General features: G+C 40.5%; 1 protein-coding gene across 1 annotated transcript in view; it reads right to left on the reverse strand.

Annotated features, from left to right (window-relative positions):
- Nucleotides 1-338: 338 nt before the first annotated feature.
- BNIP3 (BCL2 interacting protein 3) overlaps nucleotides 339-13,509 on the reverse strand; it is a 48,281-nt gene continuing 35,110 nt past the window's right edge. Inside the window, exons 5-6 of the mRNA XM_073546383.1 lie at nucleotides 13,062-13,211; nucleotides 339-2,119 (exon numbers count right to left, since the gene is read on the reverse strand). Coding sequence (XP_073402484.1) covers nucleotides 2,074-2,119; nucleotides 13,062-13,211 — 196 coding nt within the window. The 3' untranslated portion in view covers nucleotides 339-2,073. The remainder of the gene's footprint in view (nucleotides 2,120-13,061; nucleotides 13,212-13,509) is intronic.

Consider the following 13,509-nt stretch of genomic DNA (forward strand, 5'->3'; position numbering starts at 1 on the left):
CCTGAAGCGCAAATGTGAAACCGGCCTAAAGGATGGCAGCATGAAGGGATTCAGGTTTTTTTTTTTTGTTGTCAGATATTGATTGAAGACTTTCTGCAAAGTATAAAGAAAGTGTTTTGTCGTGAAGACGTGTGTATGAATAGATGAAAATAGCACAAGTGTCAGCCATGGAGAAAGAGCAGGATGCCGGTCCACGACGGATGACGACTTTGAGTGGGAACGGATTCTTTTAGATAGACGAGTGAAAGTAGATTACGTCTCCTGAAAGAAGCCCTGCGAGGACGAAGATTCACGTCTGATGAAGAGGTAAAGACAGAGATGCATTTCTGGATCACAGATCAGCGGAAAATATTTTTAATGAGGGAATACCAAAGATGGTGGACAGATGAAACAATGCGTATCGAAAGCAGGGAAATGATGCTGAGAATAGAAGGAAATATCTTTTTCTGAAAGTTGATTGAAATAAATGTTACAGTCAGAGTGCAGATAAGTTCTGACTCACCCTTGTGTATGTGGGTCGGTGGGCGTATATACATATATATATATACACACACACACACACACACACACACACACACACATATATATATAAATGTGTATATATACATATCATATATGGCCGCTGCCATAACTTACCATGCTTAAATTAATGTCTCACATTTCATTTTATTGCATACAAAGGGCCATTTACTTTACAGGATCAGGATACAAAACCAACAAAGTTTTTTTGCCCCAGAGCTCACAAACTTGGCCTCAGCTTTCAGTGCTTTTTGATAAGTCTCAAAGGGCCAAAATAGATCGGCTGGTTGGGGGTATTTAAAACATTGTTAGGTGTACAGCTCTGGCAGTAATAATTCTTTTAATTTTTAAGGATTATATGAAAACTTTCATGCGAAAAGGGTTCAGCTGCAATACCACGAACAGCCTACGGGCTCATACTCACATGCAAGAAACTCGGATGAGTCTCGCACGTCAATACCCGGCATTCGGGACCGGAGTGTGCGGCTGCATGTATTTCTATGCAGCTGAACGCTCCGATCCGAATGCCAGGTATTGACGTGCGAGACTCGTCCGAGTTTCTCGCCTGTGAGTATGAGCCCTAAGGAGAAAAGTGGCGCTGCTTCTGGATTAAACCTTCCATTCTACTCTTACGGGTACCCTTTTAAAAACTAAGCGTTGACTAAAGGCACCGTCTGCTTATATCTCTGACGGTACTATTCACAGCCTATGTGAAAACCCAACTTTTTGCACGTGGCCGGTTGAGCCCTTTGACTCCTTCTTTGGCCGCAGACCTCCCCTTTTCCCTTACATTCTTTAGTGCTGTCTCACATCCCTACTAAAGCGGGATACATTTCTTGTACCCATATTGGACAATGGCGATAACTGCATGACATTTGGTTTTACATGTAAATTAAAAATTCTTCTATTAGAAAAAAATAACTAATTCATTATAGAATTTAAGCCAATAGTAAAAAAAAAAAAAGGACAAACCATATGTGCTATACAATAGACTGGCCATCAAAGTACAAGCATAACTATAGGCAGGGCTATTAGGGTCTGTGTCCATGGTGTTGGGTGCCAGGAGGAGGAATAAAAATTAAAAAATAGGCACCTATAACAAACTTTTCCTTGGCCAGGCAAGTTAGAAAGAATTAGGGCAATGAACTGAATTCTTTCTATGCCTCTGCTTTATACAAAGGCATTTGTTTGAATGGGATATACTGCCAGTATAATGGGAACATAGATCTAGTAATGAAATTGTAATTTTTTTTTTTATTTATTCTGGCAACGATCTGGGCCAGAAAAGTCATCTATTGAAAATAGGCACTGGGAGTTTTTAACTTTTTACATGGTATCGACCAATACTTAAAAGCAACTACAATTCACAGTTGATGAAAATCTACTTGAAACATGCCCACTGAATGAAATGGGATCTCTTAGTTACAGAGACTACTACCCCCCATTCTAAGGAGGATAGGCCCGTTATATAACATTCAACAGAAGTAGATATAAGTAGATATAGTGGACGACCAACGGTCCAGGTGTCTTCTCACTTGTGATGCTCTCTCTGAACTAAAACGTCCCTGTAGACGTTGTCAGGCGTCTTCCAATATAAACTCTAGAAGAGACAAACGCAAATATGGATATTAAAGAAAATATTAAAAACGCATCTATCGCTTACTTCTTTTCAATCCATGACAAGTTTAAAGATTAAATTTATAATAAAATCAGAGCTGTTTTTTCTGTTACACAGCTCCATATCTCCGGCTTCCCTACACATACTCACAGAGTTAAAGAGGACCAGTCACCAGGTGAAAAGTGCCAAATGTTTGCTCTTATTTTATTGACGCTTCCCCTGAATATTATATTTTTTGCTTTTTTTTTTATGCTCCCAAACATATAGGCTTTTTTATCTAGTGCTAATTTCTATGGTTATTACTAGTGATGAGCGAACATGCTGGGACAAGGTGTTATCTATCAGAGCATGCTCAGGTGCTATCCGAGTCCCCGCGCCTGCATGTTTCGTGGCTGCTCGACAGTCGCAACACATGCATGGATTGCCTGTTTGATAGTCAATCTCTGGATGTGTTGCGGCTGTCGAAAAGCCACGGGGACTCAAACATGTTATTCGAGCATGACGAAGACACTCTGTTAGCACCCGAGTGTCAGGAAAATATGAGTTATTTTCTAACATCCTAGGATACCAAGCTCCTGCTGCCCCACCCCCATTTGGTTTGTGCAGTGTAACACTGAGCTTCACAATGCAGCCACGCAGCTGCAAGTCACTGCTTCTGCCTCTGTGAAATTCTATCCCCCCTCCCCCCAGCAGTTGGTCACTTTTATTACCTAGTGCGGTTTCTCCTTCCAAGATGTATATTTCCTTTGTCTATGCCAGGTTGAATTTAATAACAGACAATAATCCAAGAGACAGGAAAAATATATTTTCAGAATCGGTATAATTAAAGCTATGCCCGGAAGCGTTTTGCAGCCGGTAGGGCCCTCAGAAACCGGAAAGATAGGATCTGTGCCCCAGTAGCCCACAGACATGGCATATTTGGTCTCAAAAGAGATAATTTTTTGAGGGTGTTCAGACCTGGGGAGGACAGCGAACATCCATGCTGTGGACTGAATCTTTTCTTTGGGAACTCCCCTCCCCTCATCAATACGTCATACCAGTGACTGAGATGTAGTAAGTTACATATTTTAATCGCTTTTATTTTAAAGCTGTCTGTATATACTGTATTTTGTCTCCTTTTGTAATAACTTTAGTACTTTTGTAAACCCTGCATATATATTTTGAAGTAAACTCATAAATTTACTAGTTTCGTTTTCCTTGCTCTATGATCGTACTGACACATACTCCACACCAAATCACGCTACCTGTGGGTTGGTTCCTGACCAGATATAGGCTTTTAGCATCGAACGAGGGACTGGTGGCAGCATAGCATCCCTGGTGGTATTGGAAAACTCTGGCAGTGACGGATCGGAGGTTTCTGTGTGTATTTTCAACCTGGGACTGATGATATACACCCCGCCCTCACTGCAGAGTGCCCGATAGCCAGTACGCAACAAGGCAGCCTTTCCGGCAACTACTTAACCTAGGTGCAGTTCCCTGACTGACCTGAGGGTAAGGGGGGCCCCAGAGAGCTGCAAGTTCCTAGCTGGAACTGAAAGTGGAAACAAAAAGTTCCTGGGTTATATATATATATATATATATAACAATTTGTGACACCGAGCATGCTGGGATAACACCTTATCAGATAACATTCGCTCATCACTAGTTATTATTTAGGGGGCGTACTCACAGATCCTCTACAGCGTGTCTTTAGGCTGCTCTGCATTATTATCTTGTGCACACCGTCCTCTTGGTAGACACAATAAACATTAAAGAAAAAGGCCCAAATCTCAAGAATCGTATGGCAGATTTGGAAAAAAATATATATAGAATATTAGAGAGGGAATTTAAAATAAAATAAGGGCAAAAACCGGCTACTTTTGACCTGCTGACAAGTCTTCCTTAAATGGTAGATCTATACTGCAACCATTTTTTTTTTGCTTCACTTCATCTAAAAAACAATGTGAAGGAACTCTTCTTAATTAAAAAGATCCTACATATTTTTTTTGCCTCCAGCTCCTATGCAGTTCTAGGTGTCTCCGTGGTTACAGACTACAAACAAACTCTATGTAGTCTGATCATAAAGTTATACTGCCTGCCATCCCATGCTTATAAACATACTAAATGTACTGTATATTAGCAAGGAGAAGGGGACAGATAGAAGCGAATGATTGTGTGTAGTCTGATCCTACAGAGTTTCTATTAATCTAGAAACCATGGAAGAGATATAGAAACAAAACTGAGGGTTATTTTTCATAAAAATGAGTTTTACATGCATTGGTAAAATAAAAATATAAAATATCCTTGAACGCTCCGGAACCTCAATTCTAGGGATCTATTCATATACATGTGCTTCTCACTAAATTAGAATATCATCAAAAAGTTAATTTATCTATGGGGTATTGTCAAGAGGAAGATGAGAGACACCATACCACACAATGCAGACGAGCTGAAGTCTGCAATCAAAGCAACCTGGGCTTCCAGAACCCCTCAGCAGTGCCACAGGCTGTTCGCCTCCATGCCACGCTGCATTGATGCAGTAATTGATGCAAAAGGAGCCCCGACCATGTATTGAGTGCATTTACTGAACATACATTTCAGTAGGCCAACATTTCGGATTTTAAAATCATTTTTCAAGCTGGTGTTATAAAGTATTCTAATTTACTGAGATAATGACTTTTGGGTTTTCATTGGCTGTAAGCCATAATCATCAACATTAACAGAAATAAACACGTGAAATAGATCACTCTGTAATGACTCTATATAATATAGGAGATTCACTTTTTGCACTGAAGAACTGAAATAAATTAACTTTTTGATGATATTCTAATTTTGTGAGTTCTACTTGTCACAAGGTTTTTTTAACGACAATCCAGTGAACAGAGCAATCAAAGAGGTAGGGTTTATGCAAAACCCAAGCCAAAATGGACATTCTGCAGTCTCAAGGTCAGTACTTAAGTGTCCTAATTTGGGGCATTAAAATGTTTTTAAAGGGAATCTGTCAGCAGGATTTCATCCCCCAAACAATTTATATGTGCATGTAGCTCTTTCAAAGATTAGTCCAGCAATACCTTTACATGGCTAGTCTGTTCCTCCATTACTGAGAAATCAGCATTTCTACTGATATGCAAATTGGGCTGAAGAGCTATGGTAGATCTGAAGGGTTGGGTTAGGGTCACACCACCATATTTTGTCTGATCTCAGACAATTGGGCCAATTGTGCCAATCACACTCTGATCTAACTCTTGATCAGAGTGTGATCCAGTTTTCACGGATGTGGAGAAGAGGGAAACAATTTTATCCTCTTCTCCCTTCTGTCAGTCTGCCCGAGTGCGGTTCAATGTTTTCCACAGACTCATTGACTTGCAGATGAAGGGCGGGAAGAAAAAAAAAATACTTCTATTGGGCTCAGCAGGATAGTTGTGAATCCAACACTGGGACGAGATAAAACATTTATTAGAGAGCATGAGTACCATCTGCCTGTGTGTCTCAGCCTCTTTCATCCACCAACGCCCTCCTGGTATCACTCTCTACTCTATAAAGTTCAACCGGTAGCTGTAATCTGATACTTCAGTGAGCGGACGGTCCTTCTTGTTTTGAGCAAGATGGATTTGAGTCATTTTTTCAGAGTGAATAATGAGTTCAGGAGGCAGTGCAGGGGAGAAGAGACTCATAAATGGAGAAAGAAGCATATTTCTCTGATTGTAATATATTACAAAGTTTCTTATACCTGCTATGTTTTTATAATGCAAAGATTGTTGAAATGACAGCAACTATCTAACCCCTGCAGATAGAGTAACTGACAGCAGTGCTAGGAAAGGGACGTGCTACTTTATGTCCTGTTGATATTATCGTCTTCTCTGGGCACTTCCATTATAACCCACTACAGTCATTATAGTCAAATGAACTCTTCATTCCAGTGATTGGTAAGGTGAGGATGAAGAAAATTTACAGATCAGACTTTGGCAACAACCAGAATATATTTTAAAATAATAATAATAGCAATAATAAAATAAAATATTTATAAGTTAAATCTATAAACTAGTTAATTCTTTAAAAGAATGATGAAAGAGATGCTGCAATCCACCCCCAGATATAAAGTCCCAGACAGCAGGAAGATGCCAACAGTTGCTAAAGTTAAAGTGTCCCGGGTACATATTGTTTTAGAAGGACGTTGAACAACAAAAAGGAATGTATTGAAATGATATGTACCATGTGGAGAGATGAGCGAACCTGAACTGGAAAGCCAGGTCTGTACAGGCGCTGGACTCCGAAAACGGACTTCTCCTATAAGTCAGTTTTATAGTTCAGGGAGAGGAGAGAGATACTTTTCAGCCCAAAAATGTGGGTCTCCATTGATTTCTATGGCATTTGGGTTCAGATTAAAGTTCTGGTTCTGGTACCCAAACCGAACTTTGGACTAAGGTTCGGTCGAACTCGACGAACACAAACTTCCACATGTCCCCTTTATCCCTAACCATGTGTGAAAGATAAATGACAGTTGTGCCTGACACAAGGAATTCCCTAGTGCTCTATACCGGGCTATCACATTAAAGCACCTAGCCTATATCCTGGAACCCTAATAATGAAGGTGTGAGTAGTTAAAAGGAGTTTTCTTTGGGGTTTTAATCCCTTCAATTTTTAAATTTTTGCTCTTTTATTTTTTTTCACTCCAGTTTATCCCAGCAACACCAAATTAGGGCTAAAGTACAGTGGCGAGATGCCACAGCTCATCTGTTTTATGACGATTTGCCGCGTACCTTACACCAGGAATCTAACGCTATGTTCACATTAGTGTCTCTGTGCACAGGGTATCATCTGCATGTGCAAACGCATGCCAAAACGCTTTCGAGCGTATGGTTAAGCTGCATTTTTTATCCGCATCAGCTTAAGCATGACGCCAAAAAAACGCTGCATTTTTGCATGCGTTTGCGCTTTTTCAGCGCATGCGTTCGAATTTTCAACAAATTTTGTAATGAGGCAAAAGCTGTTCCATGAGAATTTCCTTGACAAAAGCCACACCCAATGGGCGTGTCTCCTGGGGAATCTGTGTATATAGACCCAGCAGGGATTTTGCAGGTGGTGAAATCATTTCCTGGACAAGATTAGTGTGAAGAACGCATGCGTATGCAAGTCCTTACATACCAATGCGTTCCTATAGACAGTAATGCGTTGTTTTGACGCACTCATCCGCATGCGTATGTCTGCGCAAAATTGACGTCTCAAAAAAAATGCAACATGCTGCGTTCACCGCATATTGCGAAACGACGCATGCGTACACATCCGCATGCAGACGCATGTCCCATTAAGAAGTGTGGGCATCTTAATAAATCAGGAACTTCTGACTCCAACATGCCCCCTCATCCAGATTGGCATGGATTCTAGATGAATAAATGTTTTTATTGCATTTTGGGGGATGGGGAAGGTGTGGTGACCGACAAAAGCAGCATTTTGATTATTTTTATGTTACTGCGTTAACTGGCTTATGGGATAAATACTTTTATATTTTCTTAGGTTGGACTTTGGCAGACAAGGTGGGGGCAATGGAACTATCATGTTATGCGATTGCCACTTACATCACATATTGGGAAAGTGTTACAAAGCAGCCCACCAAAAAAGCTAAATTAAAGGGGTTGGCCACTTTACTTTTATATTAAGAAATGTATTAGGGATATTATTTTGGGTCATTTATTAATATAAAAGTAATACAAGTTATACTCCTGTACTTGTTAGAGTAACCTTCCTAACAGACTACACTGAACTTCCGTCCCTTACCAAAGCCCTAATACACACATCGCCAAAAAGTATGCAAAGAAAAAAGTTCTAGTTTTCCTCTCCAACAGTAGGGAGCTATGGCCAGCTGACTCCATCTTGGAATGAATAAAAATAGGGTAAAGGGCTGCAATCAGGGAATCCCTGCCTTTACTGTTATCCCCCCCCTCTTGTGCTTACACTCACTGGGCCCCAGATATAATAATGTAATGTGAGCCGGCATGCCGAAATAGTTGGTGCACATCTCAGTGCGTGGCGCCTTCCTTGGATCTCCACCGAACAGCCATGCAGGTCCAAGGGAGTCCCTCCACCTCTCCTGTGACGCTCTGATGGCATTACTGCTGGCTTGCACTCTCGTCGCTCGTCACTTGCCACGGGGACACCAGAAGTGTTTTTTTTAATAAAATGAATTAAATTTGCTTGGGTGGAGAGCAAATGATAATGAATTAAGGGTGGTGGTGAATTGTTGATAATCAATAGTGGGTGAAAGTGGGAGATAGAGAGGACATGACATAATGAATTGGAGCAGAAGGGGGGCATGTAAATATAATGAATCGGGGGAGCGGGAGGTTCAGAATGGGGGGCACTGAGAAAGCAGGAGTGTGACTAATAATAAATTGGGGAAACAGTTACAGGTTCTAAATTATAAATTTACTGGATGGGGAAAGTGGTTACTTATAGTTAGTGGGGGGCACAGTGCTGGATTACAATTTATATTTGGAATGGTGGGTTGCATAATAACTATATATATATTAAAGGAGGGTGCACGTCTCTATTTAGCTGTATAGTGTAGAAGTTGGGGGGAAAATGTTTTCTGGAAGCGGGGCTCTAGGTAACTTATTTTCTGCAGAGATAAGTTCTGACTGGAAGAAGTGATGGCAGCTTGTGCTGTATGAAGAAGAAAAGCGAAGATGAAGGATTTCAACTAGTGACATCACTGGTGAGTCAGTGTGCTACCTGTACACTGACACTATATACAAAGCTCATGTGTATAATGTCACCAGTGATCACTGTATTACCTGTATGCTATATACTACATACAGAGCTCCTGTGTATAATGTCACTGGTGATCACTGTATCACCTGTATGCTATATACTACATACAGAGCTCCTGTGTATAATGTCACTGGTGATCACTGTATCACCTGTACACAGACACTATATACAGAGCTCCTATATATAATGTCACTGGTGATCACTGTATTACCTGTACGCTGACACTATATACAGAGCTCCTGTGTATACTGTCACTGGTGATCACTGTAGAATCATAGAAAAAGGCTGTGTTCACACGTAGCGGTTTTGCGGCAATTTTAAACGCGCGATTTTGCCGAGAAAACGCAAAAAAAGCATGCCATGCATCCCCTGTGATTCCACACATGCTGTGCTAATGCTGCGGATTTTTCTGCGGCGGAATTGCATCGCTGAAAAATACACAGCATGTTCTTTCATTGTGCGGAATCGCGGGAAAATCCGCACACATAGGAATGCATTGTTCTGCTTACTTTCTGCATGTGGCTGTGCCCACCATGTGAAAAGTAAGCAGAACATTTGCGGATGGTACCCAAGGTCTGGAGGAGAGGAGATTCTCCTCCGGGCTCTGGGTACCATATCCCTGTTAAAAATAGAATGAAAATAAAAATATCGTCATATTCTCACCCTCCGACGTCCCTCGCAGCATCACCAGGCCTCAGCGATGCTCCCGGCAAGTCCCGTTCCCAGGGATGCCTTGCGACAATGACCTTTGATGAAGTCGCGGTCTCGCGTCAAAGGTCATTGTCACAGGGCATCCCTGGGAACGGGACTTGCCGGGAGCATCGCGATGATCGGGAACGCTCCGTGGGACGCCGGAAGGTGAGAAAAACACGATTTTTTTATTATTATTATTTTTAACATTAGATCTTTTTACTACTGATGCCGCATAGGCAGCTTCAATAGTAAAAAGTTGGTAACACTCGTCAAACACTATGTTTGACGAGTGTGACCAACCTGTCAATCAGCTTTCCAAGAGATGCTACAGATCGCTTGGAAAATGCTAGCATTCTGCAAGCTAATTACGCTTGCAAATCGCTAGTTTTTCCGCGGGAAATAGGTGGGAATTTAAAATGCGTTTTTCTTGCATATTTCCCGCGGAATGGAATTCCGGATTTCCCGCAGAAATTTCTGCAGGAATTCCACACGTGTGCACATAGCCTAAAGAAAAATAAATAAAAATATACATAGTTATTGGGTATTTTAATAAAAAATGTTTAAAAGGTCAGAGTAGAGTAGGGCCCTGCCAAAAGAGTCTACTTTGCCGTGGTGGCGGCTTAAAAAATATTTTGGCCAAAACAAAAGCTGATGGTGATGTATGTGATATGATGTTAGATGGGAACTGTTAATGCATGATCGGTGAGGACGTGGTGCAGCAGTGGAGTTTATCCAAGAGAGGGCAGTGGGACTGTGGAAGGTTTGAGGGGTGAAGGCAGAGCTGGGGTGGAGCCTGAGTAGAGTCTCAAGGGGGCGAGAAAATTTTGCCAGTATGGGGCCCTGAATTTCCTGGTGGCAGGCCTAACAGGGTAAATTAGTAAAAGCCAACCACACTTAAGTGTGTGGACACGAACATCTTTCCAATACCTTGGACAGAATTTGAATGTTTGATCCATGGGGGTCCCGACTGGTGTCCCCCTATTTGCATGAAGAAGTGGTCATCCATTCGGACTACCCCTTCTTTCCCTGTCCATGTATATAGAATTAGGATATGTGAATGTGTTTGTTTTTTTTCCAGCAGAAAAATCTGCTGCAAATACTAGAGTGCATAAAGTAAGTGCGTTTTTTAGTGCTTTTTTTTTTTTTTATATGTTTTTACTTTTTTCCCCCATTCATTTGAATGGGTCAAAAACACAAATGATTGACATACTGCAGATTTGAAATAAGCTTGAAGATGCAAATCAGCAAAGAAACCATAAGCAGCGTGTGCAGGAGATTTCAGATATCTTATTTACGCTGCTATTATTCTTACTGTAAAACGCTTAGTTTTTTTGCAGCAGAAAAAATGTGCAGCAAAAACACAACGTGTGAAGAATGTTCATAATTGAGTGCTGCGCCTTGCTTTCCATGTCAATCCAATAAAAAATGAATGGACCAAATTTTATTTTTCAGTAACCTATTGCACAGCAATTTATATTGCTACATTGGATTCGATAAAAAAAGGTTATACTGTATATAGAGTTGTCTCTTTTTAGTGAAATCAACTGTTTAGTACTCTACTTTCTTTGTTTATATACATTATGTGATTCTAAAAATGTTAATAAAAATATTTTAAATAAAAAATAAATGTTGCATTAATGTTCATGGGTGACCGCCATGGGGGAACACAGGACCCCGCTTCTTGTGATCATATATATATTCTATGGCTAGGTGCTAAATGTTGTTCACAGTCCCACCCTTTTAACTTCTCTTTCCAATGATGTTACAGAATACAATTTACTGTTAGCATATTTCTGAATAGTGACTGGACGACTGTAGTGTAACACCAAAGATCTGGTTTATTAGGACACTGGATACTGTGCATATACTGGCATCTGTAAGCGGCCTGTGAGTCACGTACTATAAATGGTGCTTACGATACAGATTATATTGTGCAGTTTTATTGCAGCAGCGAAGAACTTGGTGTATAGTGTACACAGCACAGATGTGATATATACAGCGCAGGTTATCGATTGACCAGATATCAATTACAGCTTGCTATGGTCAATATGTATATATAGATATATGTGTATATATATTTTTCTCTAATGTGCTGATACTAATTAGCAAGACTCCATACAACCATATTGTGTACACAGTGGAGGAAGCACTTGACATTGGCATATGCGCATGGAAGGTGATTGCCAGATCTTCTGTAAATAAAGTTTGAAGGGTTATTCTCATATTTGAAAGTTATAACCTATGAAAAAGAGTTGATACAGTGCAGATCAGTAGGGGGTCTAATTGCTGAGTCACTCATTGGTCCAGGCATGCATGCCTCCTCTCTGTTCATTTTCTATGAGACTGCTTGAGACTGATGAGTACAGAGCTCTGGAAGTTCTAAGAGTATAAAAAAGTCAAGAGATTCATCCAGAAAGGTTGGACAATTTGTTTCTCACTTATCATTCGTTTACAAACATTTTTTACATTTACAGTTTCCTATGTTACAGGATGGTAATGTATCCATAAAACTCCTCTACTGTGGCTCCATACATACTGTTTTTTCTTTTTACACACCAATGTACTTAAATAGATGAGTCTCATCCAATTATCAGAGTGAAATCACAGTGAATAACATTGGTCGAAGCGTTATCCGTTTTTTTCACGGACAGCACTCTGACCGAAAATACAGTATGCAAGTTATCACTTAAACTGTAAATAAGAATTTTATTAAACTACTTGATGTATACTTTGGGGGACACAGACAGAAAAATTATAGGGTTTTGCGATGCACGAACTGCCCAAGATGTACTAAATCTATTAAGCGTACAATGCCTCTTGAGTATAAGAATGGCGTATGAAACGTCCATCTTAAGGAGAATCTGTCAGCACAAAATGACTGTTCAAAGCAAGCACTGTTGCTCAGTGCAACCATGACGTGCCTGCACAGCACACTGCACCTTTCCACCTACTTAACGAGGCGTTTGGTGTGTTGTTCTGAAGACTGTTGGTGGGAGTTGTCTGCAGCTAACCCTCATCCTCTCCCGTTTTATTTTCCCTTCCTTCACTCACCGGTGTTCCCCTCTGTTGTCTGTGAGTGCATATTTGTGTGACTGGTATTTTCATTTATCCCTGTATGTATTCCCTTGTTATTTTGGGTTGTGTATTCTTATATGCTACTACTCCCCATTTCCATGGGTGGGGGAGGGGGACATTTTAAGGCTGATGTAGCAGCTCAGCAAAGTATGTGGTCCCGGCATCTTCACCATCAGAAGTAATCCGGAGAGCAGCAATAGCTAGAGCGCCCCATAGCTTTAGGGATAAGGAAGGATTCCCTGGACCTGGGATATCTGAGCCGTGACACATATTCAGGAATGGAGAGGTGCAGGACCAAAAAAATAACAATGCCAGATTCAGGAGACCAGTGACATTTATACAAGGTAAAAAAAAAAAAAAAACATATTTATGGCAAGGTCCTTTTTTAAAATAAACACTAGAAACATACCCTAGTCCAATCGCGAGAAGGTGAGACAGCAGCAAGGATGGAAGGAAAACCTTTAAAAATTCTGCCGAGAAAATTCCACCTTTTTTCATGACACTTGTGTTCCTCATACTCAACGCAGCGCTTCGCTTCGGATGTCTGAATGCAAATTCCCTATTTGAGAAAAAGTCTGCGATGAGAATTTGGAAGATATATAGAGAATCTCATGCACAATGCACAACTTACTTGCAATCAATTCCATTTAATACACAGTGATATGATACATATAAATCATATGACATTCACCCATGGCATCAGAGTCCAACAACTTCCCATGGTGCGAGCACATCTTATTTATCAGTTCTCGATTTTTCTTACATTTTATTCAGCGCTCAACAAATATGCAAACAATTAAATACATTATATCGCCACTTATACCATATTTTACAGAAAAAAGTCTACTCGTATTACG

Source organism: Dendrobates tinctorius, unplaced genomic scaffold (assembly GCF_039654945.1).
Source record: "Dendrobates tinctorius isolate UK_male_01 unplaced genomic scaffold, ASM3965494v1 ptg000147l, whole genome shotgun sequence".
NCBI lineage: Eukaryota > Metazoa > Chordata > Amphibia > Anura > Dendrobatidae > Dendrobates > Dendrobates tinctorius.